Source organism: Erinaceus europaeus, chromosome 15, assembly GCF_950295315.1.
Source record: "Erinaceus europaeus chromosome 15, mEriEur2.1, whole genome shotgun sequence".
Taxonomy (NCBI): domain Eukaryota; kingdom Metazoa; phylum Chordata; class Mammalia; order Eulipotyphla; family Erinaceidae; genus Erinaceus; species Erinaceus europaeus.
In genome coordinates this window covers 34401455-34418144 of record NC_080176.1, presented here as the reverse complement: position 1 = coordinate 34418144, position 16690 = coordinate 34401455, and the positions used below count along the sequence as shown (strand labels likewise).

Genomic DNA, 16690 nt, shown 5'->3' with positions numbered 1-16690 from the left:
TCTCTCATGGAAAAAATTGTTGGTCCTCAGAGGCCATTCAACCATATTGTGTATGTATGAGGCCCCTTGTTGCATTTCCTTGGTACCACACAAAACAAAACAACAAAACCTATTTATCACAGTCTAATTTGAATAATGCTTTTCATGGAAAACAACTATTTTCCTTTTTTAATTTTTTTTAAAACTATTTTCCAAAACAAAAAGTTGAGTAAGAGAATGGCAACTGTGTTGTATTTTTGTAAATTTAGGTTTTTGGTCTAGTAGAAGACAGCCTAATTACTTTGACCAAAACAGATTATAACTGACTGAGTACAGAAGTTGTTTTGGTTGAAATATGTGAAGTCCAGTTTCACTGTTGACAGGAGTACTTTATTTTTATTTTATTTATTTTAAAAATATTTATTCCCTTTTGTTGCCCTTGGTTTTTTTTTTATTATTGTTGTAGTTATTATTGTTGTTATTGATGTCATTGTTGTTGGATAGCACAGAGAGAAATGAAGAGAGATGGGGAAGACGGGGAGAGAAAAATAGACACCTGCAGACCTGCTTCACCACTTGTGAAGCAACTCCCCTGCAGGTGGGGAGCCAGGGGCTTGAACCGGGGTCTTTAAGCCGGTCCTTGTGCTTTGCGCCACCTGCGCTTCACCTGCTGCACTACCGCCCGACTCCCTTATTTATTTATTTATTTATTTATTTTTGCCTCCAGGGTTGTTGCAGGGGCTAGGTGCTGGCACTACAGTGACTCCACTGAAGGTGGGGAGCTGGGATCATTACGCTGGTCCTTGCGCTTTGTGCCACGTGCGCTTAACCCGCTGCACTACCGCAAGCCTCCCTTTTCATTTTTTTTTTTTTTTAACTAGGACAGGACAGAGAAATAGGAGGGGGAGACAGAGAGGGAAAGAGGCAGAGAGACACTGCAGACCTGCTTCACGACTTGAACTTTTTAGGGAGTTGTGATAGTCTTCCATTTTACAAGACAACAAGTGGTGATTTCGTAAAAGTTGTGTGCAGTATGGAATCTGAAATGTTACTTACATACCTTTTATACAGTATTACATTATAAAGTTAATGTTTTGTGCTCTAGTAAATTAAAACTTTTTTCTATATTTTCCGTTTTGTTGTTTTTCATTATTGTTGTAGTCATTGTTAGATAGGACAGAGAGAAATGGAGAGATGAGGGGAAGACAGGGAGGAGAGACCTGCTTCACTTCTTGTGAAGCGACTCCCCTACAGGTGGGGATTCGGGGCCTAGAATTGGGATCCCGGTCCTTGCGCTTTGCGCCACCTGCGGGTTAACAGTGAGCTACTGCCTGACTCTAATTTTTTTTTTTAATATTTATTCATTTTCCCTTTTTGTTGCCTTTGTTTTATTGTTGTGGTTATTATTGTTGTTGTTATTGATGCCTTCATTGTTGGATAGGACAGAGAAAAATGGAGAGAGGAGGGGGAGACAGAGAGGGGGAGAGAAAGATAGACACCTGCAGACCTGCTTCACCTATTGTGAAATGACTCCCCTGAAGGTGGGGAGCGGCGGCTTGAACTGGGATCCTTAACGCTGGTCTTTGCGCTTCTCGCCATGTGGGCTTAACCAGCTGCGCCACCACCCGGCTCCCAATTTTTTTTTTTTAATTTGATCTAAGTTACCTCCTAAAAGAATGTGGAATCATGAGGACTTAAATACCATTATTTTCAGAATAACTGCAAATGCACTAGAATTAACAAGATTCTTTAAAATTATCTTTATTTATTGGATGAAAACAGCTAGAAATCGAGAGGGAAGGGAGAGGTAGAGAGGGAGAGAAACAGATACTTGCAGCACTGCTTTAGCATAAAACTTTCCCCCTGCAGATGGGGGACCAGGGGCTTGAACCTGGGACATTGTGCAGTTAACCAGGTGCTCCACCACCTGGCCCCTAGGCTAGAATTTTTGTAGTTATTAAAGTTGAAAGGAATAATGATAATCTGGAAGTGGGATATCAAGTAGTGAAGAGCTTCATCTTGGATTTTTCTGTGACCAGAACCTCAACTTTGTGTATAAATGAATCTCCAACCAGTACGTTTATTTATTTAGTTTTCCATCATCCTTGGGTCTGTGTTTGTGTGACTCCATTGTTCCTGATGACCTTTTCTTTCTTTTTGAATGAAGGTAAGAGACAAAGAGAAGGGTGAGAGAGATGGAAGACACCTGCAGTACTGTTTCACTGCTTTCGAAGCTCCCCCACCCTCCTTTTGCTAGAGCACTGCCTAACTCAGGTTTATGATCTGGGGGCTGACAAACGAGTTTTTACCTCATTTGATGATGACTACAGTGTCTTCTTGCCATTTGTTCTTTCAGCTTCCACACTTTAAACATCTTTTCACTTGTTTGCTTTTTGTCCTTTGGATTTGTGACTTTGCTTTAAACTGATTTTTAAGTAGCTTTTAGGTGAGAAGAAAATGTATACCCCATTTTAGTCCGGGATATAGTTGTTTTTTTTAAATATTTATTTATTCCCTTTTGTTGTCCTTGTTGTTTTATTGTTGTAGTTATTATTGATGTCATTGTTGTTGGATAGGACAGAGAGAAATGGAGAGAGGAGGGGAAGACAGGGGGAGAGAAAGACACCTGCAGATATGCTTCACCTCTTGTGAAGTGACTCCCCTGCAGGTGGGGAGCTGGGGGCTCGAACTGGGATCCTTATGCCAGTCATTGAGCTCTGTGCTTAACCCGCTGTGCTACCACCCAACTCCCGATACAGTTTTTAAAAGTTTTTAAAAAATATTTATTTATTTTCCCTTTTGTTGCCCTTTTTTTTAAAAAAAAATTATAGTTATTGTTGTTATTGATGTTGTCGTTGTTGAATAGGACAGAAATGGAGAGAGGAGGGGGAGACAAAGACAGACACCTGCAGACCTGCTTCACCACATGTAAAGCGACTCACCTGCCGGTGGGGAGCCATGGGCTCAAACCAGGATCCTTACGGCAGTCCTTGAGGCTTTGCGCCACCTGTGCTTAACCCGCTGTGTTACCGCCCAACTCCCTGCCCGGGATATAGTTTAGTGGTGGTGCATCCCTTGCATGTATGAAGCTCTGGTTTCCAGCCCTAGTGGCAAGAACACATTTACCATCTAAACTGTAAGTACATGCTTATTTATATGGATGGTTTTTGTCATAATAGGATTTTACCATTCTAATTTGACTTTTTATTCCCCCAGAGCACTGCTCAGCTCTAGCCTATTATGATGGGGAATTGAACCCGTGACTTTGTAGCCTCAGAGAGTCTTTGCATGACCATTATGCTATCTGCCCTGACCCCAACTTAACTTATTATATGCACACACTGATTTTTTGTGTGTGTTTTGTATATTTTGTATCTATTTTCTAAAACATAAAAAGGATACACACTGTCTCATGTTAAGTGTCACAGTTTACTTCAGTTAAAAATACTAAAATTAAGTTCTTGTGCATAAAGTGAGCTGTGAAGGCTGATGGCAAAACTATGCTGTGTTATATTTGATGAGAGGTTTATGGAAGACTATTTTTCCTTTGTCCCTTTTATACATTTAAAAATAATTTTTCTTTTAGGTGCTGTGCGATGTGTTAAAAACATTATAAGGCATGAATTAGTCAAATTTTTATGAGTTATGGTAGCTGAAAGATCATTTTTGTCTTGTGGGAAAATAATTGTAAGTAAATCTCAAGGAATAAAGTTTTTTTTAAACTATCATGCTTAAATAAGACTGATTATTAATAGGAATTTTTATTACTTATATTTTACTCTGTTAGCCTTAAGTACACAGACTAAAAAGGAGAACTTAAATTTTATGGAAGTCATATACTTCTTTTTTTTTTTTTCCAAGGTAAATTAAACTTTATTAAAAAAGTTCACGTTAGGGCATATGAGAGAGAGAGAGAAAGAGAGAGAGAGCGAGCAAAGAGACTTACATTGTGGTGATAGTCCGAAAAGAGCAGAAGTCATGTACTTCTATATAATATTAAGATTGCTCTTTTTTGGGAGTTGGGCAGTAGTGCAGCGGGTTAAGCACACGGTGGCTCAAAGCGCAAGGACTGGCAGAAGGATCCCGGTTTGAGCCCCTGGTTCCCCAACTATAGAGGAGTCACTTCACAAGCGGTGAAGTTGGTCTGCAGGTGTCGATGTCTCTCTCTCCCCCTCTCTGTCTTCCCCCCGTCTCTCCATTTCTTTGTCCTATTCACCAACAACGACAACAATAATAATTACAACAATAATTGCAACAAAAGGGAATAAATAAGGGCAACAAAAGGGAATAAATAAAATAAATTTAAAAAATATTTTAAAAAAGATTGCTATTTTTCTAGGATTGCATAAATTTTAATTTAAAATTTTTTTTTTTTACTTTTCAGAAATGGCAACACAAAAGAAAATCCATGTTAATAAAGTATTTTACTAAAAAAAAGAAGTTAGGTAGAAATTTAATACCAAGATACTCAGTGAACAAAGAAAGAAACGTGTTTGCTGTAAAACATGTCTCAAATGAATCAAAGTCTAGTCCATTCAGAAGAAGAAAAATTTCAGAAACACTGTCAAGACAGACCGCTGAGTGACAAATAACTCCTAATTATAGGACTTGGTCTGGAAGCCATTGTTAATGGAATAACTAACAGAATTTTCCTCAGATTTCTATTGCCTTGTCTATAGTAAAGCCAATATCTTTCTGCCTTCATGCTAGCTTTTCCCATGACATACTGGGAAAGAAACCTTACTTGAATCAGTTAAAGTTGATTTTTGAACACTCAACCCTTCAGTACTAATACTAGACATTCAACATTCACACCTGCCAAGAGATAGCAAAACCTCTCAAAACTATTCAGAAAAGGAGGACATTACTCAGGAATGATGTCCATTCAGGAGAAACCAAAAGAAAATTCCTCCCGTGTTATTAAAAAAAGTGAAGGTAAGAATTTAGAGACACAAATTCAAGTTTCTCAAAAGAATCTAGCAAAAAACCCAGGACCAAAGGAAGTTATAAAAACACTGGGTAAATCTTCCAGTGAGAGTAAATTAAATCGGCCTGAATTGGAAACATGCATGAGTACAAGATCTGCAAAGGCATTGTCCAGTAATAAAAAAGCAAGCAACAAACCCATTAGTGAAAATACAGTAGCTCTGAGGGGACGTTTACAACAAGAATCTACACAAAAGAAGAAATCATGTCAGAAAAAATCAGAGCGTGTAAACTCCAAATCAAATGAACAGCTTAACCGGAGATCACAAAGACTACAACAGTTAACAGAGGTTTCAACACGGACTCTTCGTAGTAGAGAAATTCAAGCAGTTAAACAGAATTTGCTACCTATAAGAAAAGAGCCCTGCAGCAATACTCAAAGTAAATCTAATAAGGTCAAAACAAGTCTAAAACATGTGAAAAGAAAAGTACTGGAAACAAAGCCTGACTCTAAAGGGGACAAGAGTCCAGGAACAAAGGAAGTAATAACTTCACCAAAAGGGAAAAAGCGAAAAGTAGAACCTGAGACCGTTTCTGCTTCTAGTTCTCAATGCCTAAAAGGATCCGAAAAGTGTCTTCAAAAGAATACTAGGAAAGAAGAAGCAAAATCTGTGCCTGTAACAACTTCTGGGGTAAAAGCATCAAAAATAGCTACTTCAGTGATCTCTAAAAAGAATGAAATTAAGAAATCAGTTCATATACAAGTGACTACTAGTGCAAAATTCCGAAAAAGTTCACAACCATTAGTGCCTGAACAAAATGAGGATAGTGAGGTGGAGCAAGCAGGAAAGAACAAACGAGGTAGCATTTTACAGCTCTGTGAAGAAATTGCTGGTGAAATTGAGTCAGATACTGTAGAGGTTAAAAGGGAATCATCACAAATTGAAAGTATAAGGGAAGAAAAGCTTACAGAAACAAAATTGGAAGAGACTATTGAAAGACAAATTCTTCAGCACAAGGAAACAAATCAGGATGTTCAATGTAACCGTTTCTTCCCCAGCAGAAAAACAAAGCATGTGAAGTGTATTTTAAATGGAATAAATAGCTCAACTAAAAAGAACTCCAACTGGACCAAAATCAAACTCTCAAAGTTTAACTCTGTACAGCAAAGTAAGTTGAATTCCTCTCAAGTTTCTCCTAAATTGGGCTTATTACCAGCCAGTTTTTCACTACCAGCTTTAGATACGCATCATCCACTGACTCAAAGTACATGTTTAGAGATAAAATCATATGATGATAAAAGCATAGCTTGCCAACAGGAAGAAATGAAAAAACTTAATTCAGAAGAAGTTAAAATTAATGATAGTATTGAAATTAATAGATCTCCAAAAAGGACTTCTGAAAATTGTCATTTGGATAACATAAAACCTTCTGTCCTCCCATTGGGTAGCCAGATGAAATGCTCATCTGAATCACCAGATAAGGTAATTCATTTTTATTGTGAACTGAGTACTTTGCTATAAGAAAGAAGATATAACATATTTTAGCTTAAGCATTAAAAATGAGAGGCTGACAGATCATTTGTTAAGGTATATTAAATTTTTAGCAAGAGTTTCTGTTACTCCCACTTTATAATAGAATAAAGTGACTTTATACATTTTGAAGATTATTTATGAGAGAACCAGAATATCACTCTTGACATGTATTACTGAGGATCAAACTCAAGACCTCATGCTTGAGAATCCAATGTCTTATCACCTCCCAGGCCACAAGAATGTATTATTTTTGATGGCTCACATTTTCACCATTTTTATTTTATTTTATTTAAAATTAAAAAAAATATTTATTCCCTTTTATTGCCCTTGTTTTAGTTGCTGTAGTTATTGTTGTCGTTGTTGGATAGGACAGAGAGAAATAGAGAGAGGAGGGGAAGAGGAGGAAAGACAAACAACTGCATACCTGCTTCACCACTTGTGAAGCAACTCCCCTGCAGGTGGGGAACCGAGGGCTCCAACCCGGATCCTTATGCCGGTCCTTGCGCTTTGTGCCACCTGTGCTTAACCAGCTTGCTACTGCCTGACTCCCTCCATTTTTATTTTATATGAAGGATAAACCCATTGAAAACTAGTTTCTTTGAAATTTAATACATTGACTTATTCCCTTTTAAAAATACTTTTATTTATTTATTATTGAATAGAGACATTGAAATTGAGACGGGAGGTGGAGATAGACACTGCCTCACAACTCATGAAACTTTCCCCCTGCAGGTAGGGACCAGGGGCTTGAACCTGGGTCCTTGTGTACTATAATGCAGCACCTGGTCCCTTGTTTCCTTTTCTTACTAATCCTACCAACAAAGTATGTTTCAGAATTGGACCCCATTCTTTTCTTTATTTGATAGGACAGAGAAGTTGAGAGGGGTAGAGGAGAGACACCTGCAGTATTTGCTTCAGAATTCCTGAAGCTTCCTCTCTTAGGTGGGAGCGGGGACTTAAATCTAGGTCCTTGAGCATGATGTTTGTGCTTAACCAGGTGCACCATCATCCAGCCACCTGGGTCTTAACTTTCATCAAGTTCTTAAAATTAATTTCTTTTGGGATAAATCAACCTTTATCCCACAACTGATAAAATTTAAAAGTTAAACATTTCTGTGGCCCAGGAGGTGGCATTGGATTTAAAAGCATGAGGACCTGAGTTTGAAGTAAATCAGTTTCTAAGAATAAAATCGCAGTGGTCAAGAATAAAATACTTTTTTTTTTTCTTTTAACCAGAGCACTACTTTGCTCTGGTTTATGGTGGTGTGGGGGATTGAACCAGAGACTTTGGAGCCTCAGGCATAAGAGTCTGTTTGCACAATGCTATCTACTTCCACCCAAGAATAAAATAAATGGGAAAGTAAACTGAAAGATATGATCTATTAATAAAAATGTAAGCATATTTTGGGGCCAGGTGGTGTGGCACACCTGGTTGAACACACATGTTACAATGTGCAAGGACCCAAGTTAGAGTTTCCCGTCCCCACCTGCAGGGGAAAGCTTCACAAGTGGTGAAGCAGTGCTGCAGGTGTCTCTGTCTCTTTCCCTCTCTATCACCCCCTTCCCTCTCAATTTCTGGCTGTGTGTATCCAAAAAATAAATAAAGAAAATAAAAAGAAAAAAAAGTATATTTTTGTTTTATATGCCACCAGTATAATAAAACTAAGTTATTATTATATAAATAATTTGACATGTTTAGCTATGGAATTGTGTTGTAATATAGCTAAATAGATACAAAGGTCATTTCCCCCTCTTTGTTCCTTTCAACTTTATTCAGAAAATTGCTCTCGAAGTTGGTATGGATTTCTCTTGTGTGTTTCTATGTTTCTGTATACTTAAAGAATTAGTCGGTGGGAAGATAGCATAATGGTTATGCAAAAAGGCTTTAATACCTGAAACTCTGGAGTCCCAGGTTCAGTCCCATATAATACCAAAAACCAAAGCTGAACGGTGCTTTAGTTTAAAAAAAAGAAAAAGAATGATTAACAGTGTATTGTAAATATTCACGTAAATCATAACATGGGTGTTTTAATTTTGGTACCCTTGTTATGTACAGTGAATATATTTGACTCTTAATTGATACCTGGGCATGTTAATAAGTGTAAAGAAATAGATCATGATCTATTTATGTTTTGTTTGTTGAAGTCCAGTCGCTTCACCAGTCGCTATGAATTGATTGATCAGGAAATGTGCAGATGATGACAACTTCAGACATTTGAAAACCATGCTGTTCTGTCCTAGGTCTACACAAAATATGTTCCTAGCCTTCAATGTGATATATATTGTAGCAGTGCTCACCAAAAAAACAAGTGAATCAGCTTAGTTCAAAATAACTGCTTTTGTGTAATGGATCCTGTGTCTTTACTTAGTCAAAGGGACCTACATAGACCTGTAGCCATAGTGTATATGATGAGTTTTATTATTAACCACATTTTACAGATGAGTGTGTTGCCTAGAGATTTAACTAGGTGTCTCTCCTCTCTCTTTTAAAACTGGGTGACTTTTAAGTGATGGGGCCAGGATTTAAATTAAAATTTAAATAGTTTTAAGTTTAAATGGCTGGTTTTTAGAATCTAGTCTGATTTAATTGGGGAACTAGGAGAATGTACAAACAAACCTTACATTACTTTAAAACTTTTCCTATTTTTTTTTTAAATACTACATAGTGTTTTTCTTAGCTGTACTGAGAAATGGTGGTGGCTGATAAGGCCAGACCTTCAGTCAGCCTTATTTGTTGATATACTTAGTGGTTTACAGTACAGTTGTTGGCACATAGGAACAGTTTCTCATCTCACCCAAACACGCTCAAGACTCCCAGATTGAGTTAATCGTCATCACCAGAACCCAGAAGCCTCTTCTGCCCACACTCTCCCTGCCCTCCTTCACCAGGGTCCTTTGCTTTGGTGCAGTATACCAAACCAGTCCAAGTTTAGTTTCCCTTCTCTGTTCTTGATTCTGAAGTCCTGCCCATGAGTGAGATCATCTCATGTTTATCCTCTCTTTGTGGATCATCTCATTTAACATGATTCCTTCAAGCTCTATTCAAGATGAGTTGAAAAAGATGACTTCATTTGGCTGTATTTAAATTATTTGACCAATATTAACTTGAAAGCTCAGTTATTATTACTTTAAAAGATTTAGTTATTAATGAGAGAGAAGAGGGATTGGTGGAGGGGAAGAGCCTCACTCTGATGTGTAGTGCCAGGGAGTGAACTCAGTACCTCTCCTGCTTGAGAGCTTAGTGCTTTATCAACTATGCCACCTCCTGAGTTGCTAAAGCTCAGTTACATCATCGTCATCATCATCATAATTGGCAATCACTGGGGCTTCACTGCTCTGGGCCAACTTATTTTGTAAATATTTCTTTTTTTAAAAAAATTTTTATTTATTTATTTTCCCTTTTGTTGCCCTTGTCTATTGTTGTTGTAGTTATTATTGTTATTATTGATGTCATCGTTGTTGGATAAGACAAAGAGAAATGGAGAGAGGAGGGGAAGAGAGACAGAGAGAGAAAGATACCTGCTGACCTGCTTCACCGCCTATTAAGTGACCCCCCCCTGCAGGTGGGGATCCGGGGGCTCCAACCAGGATCCTTACTCTGGTCCTTGCCCTTTGCGTCACGTGCACTTAACCCGCTGTGCTACCGCCGGACTCCCAATATTTACTTATTGGGTAGAGACAGAAAGAAATTGAAAGGGGAGAGGGAGATAGAAATGGCAGACATCAAGTGGGGAGGCATCAAGTGGGGCGGGCGTGATAGAGAGACACCTGTAGCCTTGCTTCACCACTTGCAAAGCTTTCCCCCTGCAGGTGGGGACCAGGACCTCAAACCCCGGTCCTTGAGCGTTTTAACGTGTGTGCTTAACCAGGTGTGCCACCACCCGACCCCGAGAATCAGTTCTATAAATTAGTAACTTACTAATTTTTATTTATTATTGGATACAGAGAAATTGAGAGAGAAGGGGGAAAACAGAGAGAAAAGAGACAGAGAGACAACTGCTGCCCTGCTTCACCACTCGTGAAGCTTTCTCCCTGCAGGTGGGGACCAGGGACTTGAACCTGGGTCCTTGTGCACTGTAATGTGAGTGCTTAACCAGTTGCGTCATCTCCTGGCCACAATTTTTCTGCATTTTCAGTGACAAAAGTTTCTTTCTTTTTTTTTAAATACAACTATTTGTAATTTTACTCTCTCATCCTCCCAATTAAAAAAGTACAATGTTCAGGATTAACAATGTAAAAAGAATATTCAGAAGTTGATGAAACAAAAAAAGAACATCAATGTTTATTGTACTATTCCCAGAATATGCATATACAGAAAGTTAATTTTTTTTCCCATTGTCATTTCCATTTCTGTGAGATAGCCAACAGTGATAAAGTCAAGAATTTTGGGGGATAGTAGTTACTAAGTATGTGCTTTGACATGGTTTTGACTTAGGGACTCTTACGGAATGTGAAAGTCCTTACAGTATGGTCTCTTCTGCACTCTTTAAGAATCGAGGACATGGTGCCGAATGGTGGTGCATTGGATAGAGCGCACATGTTAGGCTCAAGGACACAGATTCAGCCTCTCCTACACTTGCAGGGGGAGGCTTCACAAATAATGCTGCAGTGCTGTCTCTTTCCCACTCTATCTCTTCCTTCCACTCTATATCTTCTTCCCCTCTCCATCCCTCTCTGTCCTGTCAAATTAAAAAAAAAATGGGGGGAAATAACTACGGGAATGGTACATTTATAGTGCAGACACAGAATCCCAGTGATAACCCTGGTGACAAAAAACAAAAAGGATTGGGAGGTGGGCGGTAGCACAGTGGGTTAAGCGCAGGTGGCACAAAGTGCAAGGACAGGCGTAAGGATCCTGGTTCCAGCCCCCGGGTCCCCACCTGCAGGGGAGTCAAGTGATGAAGCAGGTCTGCAGGTGTCTCTCTTTCACCCCCCCTCTCTGTCTTCCCCTCCTCTCTCCATTTCTCTCCTATCCAAAAACGATGACATCAATAACAACAACAATAACAACAATAAAACAGCAACAAAAGGAAACAAATAAATATTAAAAATATTAAAAAAAATAAAAAGGATTGGGGATATAGAAAATTCAAAATTAGGGGGTCAGGCGGTAGTGCACGTGGCTGCAAAGCACAAGGTGTAGGGATCCCCGTTTGAGCCCCGGCTCCCTACCTGCAGGGGAGTTGCTTCACAGGTAGTGAAGCAGGTCTGCAGGTGTCTATCTTTATCTCCCCCTCTCTGTCTTCCCCTCCTCTCTCCATTTCTCTCTGTCCTGTCTAACAACGAGACATCAACAATAACAGTGTTAACCAAAGCAAGGCTACAATAACAAGGGCAACAAAGGGTGGGAAAATGGCCTCCAGGAGCAGTGGATTCATGGTGCAGGCACTGATCCCCAGCAATAACCCTGGAGGCAAAAAAAAAAAAAGAAAATTCAAAATTAACAAGTGAAAAGGTCATAAAAAGGCATAGATCGAAGTAGATGGTGAGTGATTGTAAATTTGAGAAGTCGGGAAACTACATGCGGAATGGCTCAGATTTAATTAGTTGAATTTACACAGGCATGAAACTTGTAGTTAGTGCTGTCCAATAGAAGTATATTGTGAGCCACATGTCATTAAGATGTTTCCTCTAGCTGCATTAAGCAAATAAAAACCTTGGTGGAATGAATTATATTTTATTTAACTTGTTCTGTCATTTTAACACGTGTTCAGTGTTTAAAATTGAAATGACAAAGAAAAAATTATCCTTTTCAAAATCTGGTGTTATTTACATTTATTTATTCCACATCTGAAGTCAGATACTTTAAGTGCTCAGAAATCAGATGTGGGGCAGTGACTGTTGACAGAGCAAGCTTGGGCAGGGGAAACTGAAAGTATAGTGGCAGGTAAATAAGGAATACTTCTTTAAGAGAGGCAAAGGTTTTAGTTCTGCTTAAAGGGGATTATGTTGGACACTGACACCTAGAAGGTAACTTCTAGAGCCATCATGAGATTTTAAAGCTTATCTATGGAAATTACTACAAAAATAAAGTATTTGCCTGAGTTTTCTTAGTATGCTCAATTCCACTGAACACAAACTGGGATAATATTAACATTTTGCATTACATGTGTTTAGAACATCAACCTGTGTTTGGAAGCAAGACTTGAAAACAATCCAGTGGAAAATGCCACCAGTGTTTCAACACTGCCCAGTCAAGCAAAAAATGATACAGGGGAGAGTAAATTTTCAGGTATTTTGAAAATAGTTTGAATTTCACAACATTCAGAGGTACTGTTGTAAGGCCTTTTAAATAACATTGCTTTTCAAGTGTGTGATAATAGTAATTATCACCATTGGGAGAGAATTGCTTCTGTTGATTGGCTTGTCTAAGGTGCCTAGGTATGGTGGCTGGTGAGATGGTTAACCTGGGAAGGCATATGCTTTGCTATTCTTGCTGCCTAGGTGGGAGCCCGTGGTCTGTCCCTTGGATGTACTAGGTACCGTGCTATCTCTTCTTCTCTCATTCCCTCTCTGACTACACTCAACAAGTCAAGCTGGTGCAATGAAGCCCTGGTGATTGAAAAAAAAAAAAAAAAATATATATATATATATACATTATTCTTTGGCCAGTTTTGGTTTTAAAGTTTTTATTTTTTATATTTATTTTCCCTTTTGTTGCCCTTATTGCTTTTTATTGTTGTTATTGATGTCGTTAGATAGGACAGAGAAATGGAGAGAGGAGGGGAAGACGGGGAGAGAAAGACACCTGCAGACCTGCTTCACCACCTGTGAATCGATTCCCCTGTAGGAGGGGAGCCAGGAGCTTGAACTGGGATCCTTATACAGGTCCTTGCGCTTTGCACAAAGGTTTTAAAGTTTTTATTTTGGTGTGTGTGTGGAGGGGTCATGCAAAGAGACTTTCATGACTGAGGCTCCAGAGTCCCAGGTTCAATCCCCTGCACCACTATAAGCTAGAGCTGAGCAGTGCTCTGGTTAAAATAAATAAATAAATAAACAAAAATTTTAATTTGTGATTTTTCTCGTGAAGAGTTACTTGATAAATTTCCATAAGTTACTTGTAGTAGTTGAATTCTCATGTGTACACTTCTTCAAGTCAAACACTAGGAGGTGAAGAAAAGAGAGCCACATACTGAGGCCAAATAATTGCTTCTGTTGCATTTTCCTCTTGTTGGGGGGGAAACTAGTACATATGTAAAATGCATTTGTTTATTAAAATAGTAAAGTGAATTGATTATTGCATGACTTTTTTTTTGAGAGTTTAATGGATTACAGTGCAATTGTTGATACATGGGTGAAACCTCTCTTCTCCCGGTAATATGTGTCTGCAAAACACTGTCACCCCTTATCTGATCATCAGTTAAATGCAAATAAAGATAATGAGGGGGCTGGGCCGTGGTGCACCTTGCTAAGCATACACACTGCCATGTGCAGGGACCGTGTTGGAGTCGCCTCCTCCCCACCTGCAGGGGGATATTTAACAAACCATAAGCAGAGCTTCAGGTGTCTGTCTTTCTCGTTCCTTTGTTCCCCCCCCCCCTTTACAATTTCTCTCTGTCCTATCTGATAAAATAGAAAGTAAACAATAACAGTGAGAGACCACTTTGTGCTTGTGAGAGTGCCATACATTAGAAAGGGCAGGAATGACAAGTGTTGACTTGACTTTTTTTCTTTTTCTTTTCTTTTCTTTTCTTTTCTTTTCTTTTCTTTTCTTTTCTTTTCTTTTCTTTTCTTTTCTTTTCTTTTCCTTTTCTTTCTTTTCTTTTTTTCTTTTTGTAAGACAGAGCAGAGCACTGTTTTGCCTTTTTTGTGTGGTGCTTTGGAATAAATTCAGGACCTCCCATATACGAGGCTGAGCAATTTCCCTGTCTCTGCATTGTTTGATTACTAATGGTATTAAAACTCTAGAGATTGTTTTAAAAAGAAATGTTTTCATTTAATTAGGTATTATGCTAATATGCAGATATTTAAGCATAGTTGCTCAGGTCTAGTGCTTATTGTTGAAACCACAGGCAGATTATTATTTTGCCATTGGATCTCTATGACTACTGAGCCTGTCTATACCCTGAAGAGTAATTTCTAGTGAGGAGGCTCTAATTTGGACTTTATTAAAAATGAGAGCATTTAGTGCATTGAAAAATTGTGTTTCTGTCTATATAATGAGTCCTGATTACTAGGTTGAGAACCAGAACAAAACCTGATGTGCAATCCATTTTCTCTACAGGTCCACTTTCCAAACAACCGCATAGTGTGCTTAATAACCAAACATCTAAAACTAGTGATAACAGGTAAGACATTGGCTTAATAAATGTAAATATGATAACATAAGGGGGCTTTTCCTTAAAATACTGTGCTAGTAATCCTCATATTTATGTGTAGAAAAGCTGATTCATAAATTGTCTTTTCATGACACTTTTTTCTAGACCTGAAATCCTGTTGAATAACTTTGTTTGTTTGTTTTTGTTTTGTTTTATTGCCACCAGGCTTGTTGTTGGGGTTTGGTACTGGCACAATGAATCTACTCCTTCTGATGGCCATTTCCTTCCTCCCTTCCTACTTACCTTCCTTCCTTCCTTTCTTGCTTCCTTCCTTTCTTTCTTTATTTTTCTATTTTAATTTGATAGGATAGAATAAAATTAAAAAGGGGTGGGGAGATAGAAAGATGCCAACATTTCTTCACCACTGGTGAAAGTTTTCCCTGGCAAGTGGGGATGGGCGTTAGAACCCAGGTCCTTGTGCATGGTAATATGTATTATGTGACTACTCCATTATTTGTTTAACAGCTTTCCACATTAGACATTATGGTTGTTTCTAGTTTATTTCTATCAGAATAAAGGGTCCTACAATTAAACACATATATCTTTGCTCACATGTGGCTAAATTCTAGGATAAATTCAGTATTAGTATTTAATTGCCAAATTTCTTCCAAAGTAGTTACATCTTTTTATGCTCTCATCAGCAGTGTTTGAAATATTTCTTCTCCTAATTCCCTAAAAATATCAAGTATTATCAGTGTGTGGAAGTGTTTTCAGTAGATTACAGTCTTCATTCTCTTGATGTCAGGATTAAATAAAATATGACTCACTTGGTCTTACAGATTCTTGAAAAGACAAACTAATGACTCAGATAAATAAAACTATAGAATTTAAAAATTGTTCAAAGTTTGAAATGTTACGGCTTTTTGCTTATTTCTTGAAATAGTAGTCTTCTTGGTAGTATAACTTGGGTTCTCCCTCTTGATTTTAAAAGGTCCCCCTTTTCTCCCTGGGAGTTGAAATTTGTGTTGTATAGGAAACAAGAAATTATTTTTCATTAAGTGATAATGGATCTATAACATTTAATAGTTCTTTTTGTGTTTTACAAGAGAGACACCACCAAATCATTCTTGGCCTAAGTGTAATTCCCATTTGGAAATAACAATTCCAAAAGACCTTAAGCTAAAAGAAACAGAGAAAGCTGATGAAAAACAATTGATCATAGTAAGTATATATCTTGACCTTTTTTTTTCTGAAGTGTTACATATATCTTATGTGTGTAGATTGCTAAAGAAAAATTCATTTCATAAATTTGTAGCAGATAATAAAATTCAGAATTCTATACTACATTCTTTACAACTGGTACTTGTCATACTTGTTACTTAAAACATTATTTATTTATGTAAGAAAGAGAGGAAGGGGAGAGAGAGACAGACATAGCAGAATACTGCTGGTTGGTAAGTTAAGCCACCTCCCTTATGGTTTTTTTGTTAACTTCTTTTTTTTTCACCAGAGCACTGATCAGCTCTCACTTGTGGTGGTGGTGGGGGAACTGAATCTGGAACTTTGGACCCTCAGGCATGAGAGTCTCTTTGTATAACCATTATGCTGTCTACCCACACCCTGTTTTTTGTTACTTCTTAAACACATCTTTTAATCACTACGTGCTTCAATAGTTAATTTAACTATTAAAACAATATAATCTTATTTAAAAAACATAGTTTATTAGAAAAGAGTGAATAGTGGAAGAGGAAGAAAGAGAAAGGGACCAAACCTTTCCTCAACCTGGGCATAAGGTGGTACTTATGGTCTTTGGAACCTAGGGCATGCAAGTTGTTGCTCTTAACAGGCTTCACTGTCTTCTTGGCCCATACAGTGATTTAAAATATCTATCTTTGTACATTTTAATTTTATTTACTTTTTTTTTCCCAACAGGCTTATTTCTAGAGTTATATGCCTGCATGATTTCTCTGCTCCTGCTTCTGGTGGATTTTT

General features: G+C 38.0%; 1 protein-coding gene across 4 annotated transcripts in view; it reads left to right on the top strand.

The window, feature by feature from the left end:
• The window catches only part of ESCO1 (establishment of sister chromatid cohesion N-acetyltransferase 1), a 67043-nt gene that overhangs the window by 14177 nt on the left and 36176 nt on the right, over positions 1-16690 (top strand). For all 4 annotated transcript variants that reach the window (XM_060173572.1, XM_060173573.1, XM_016188405.2 and 1 more), the window contains exons 2-5: positions 4364-6389; positions 12558-12672; positions 14665-14728; positions 15805-15919. In XM_060173572.1, the coding sequence (XP_060029555.1) occupies positions 4854-6389; positions 12558-12672; positions 14665-14728; positions 15805-15919 (1830 nt within the window). In that variant the 5' untranslated portion in view covers positions 4364-4853. The remainder of the gene's footprint in view (positions 1-4363; positions 6390-12557; positions 12673-14664; positions 14729-15804; positions 15920-16690) is intronic.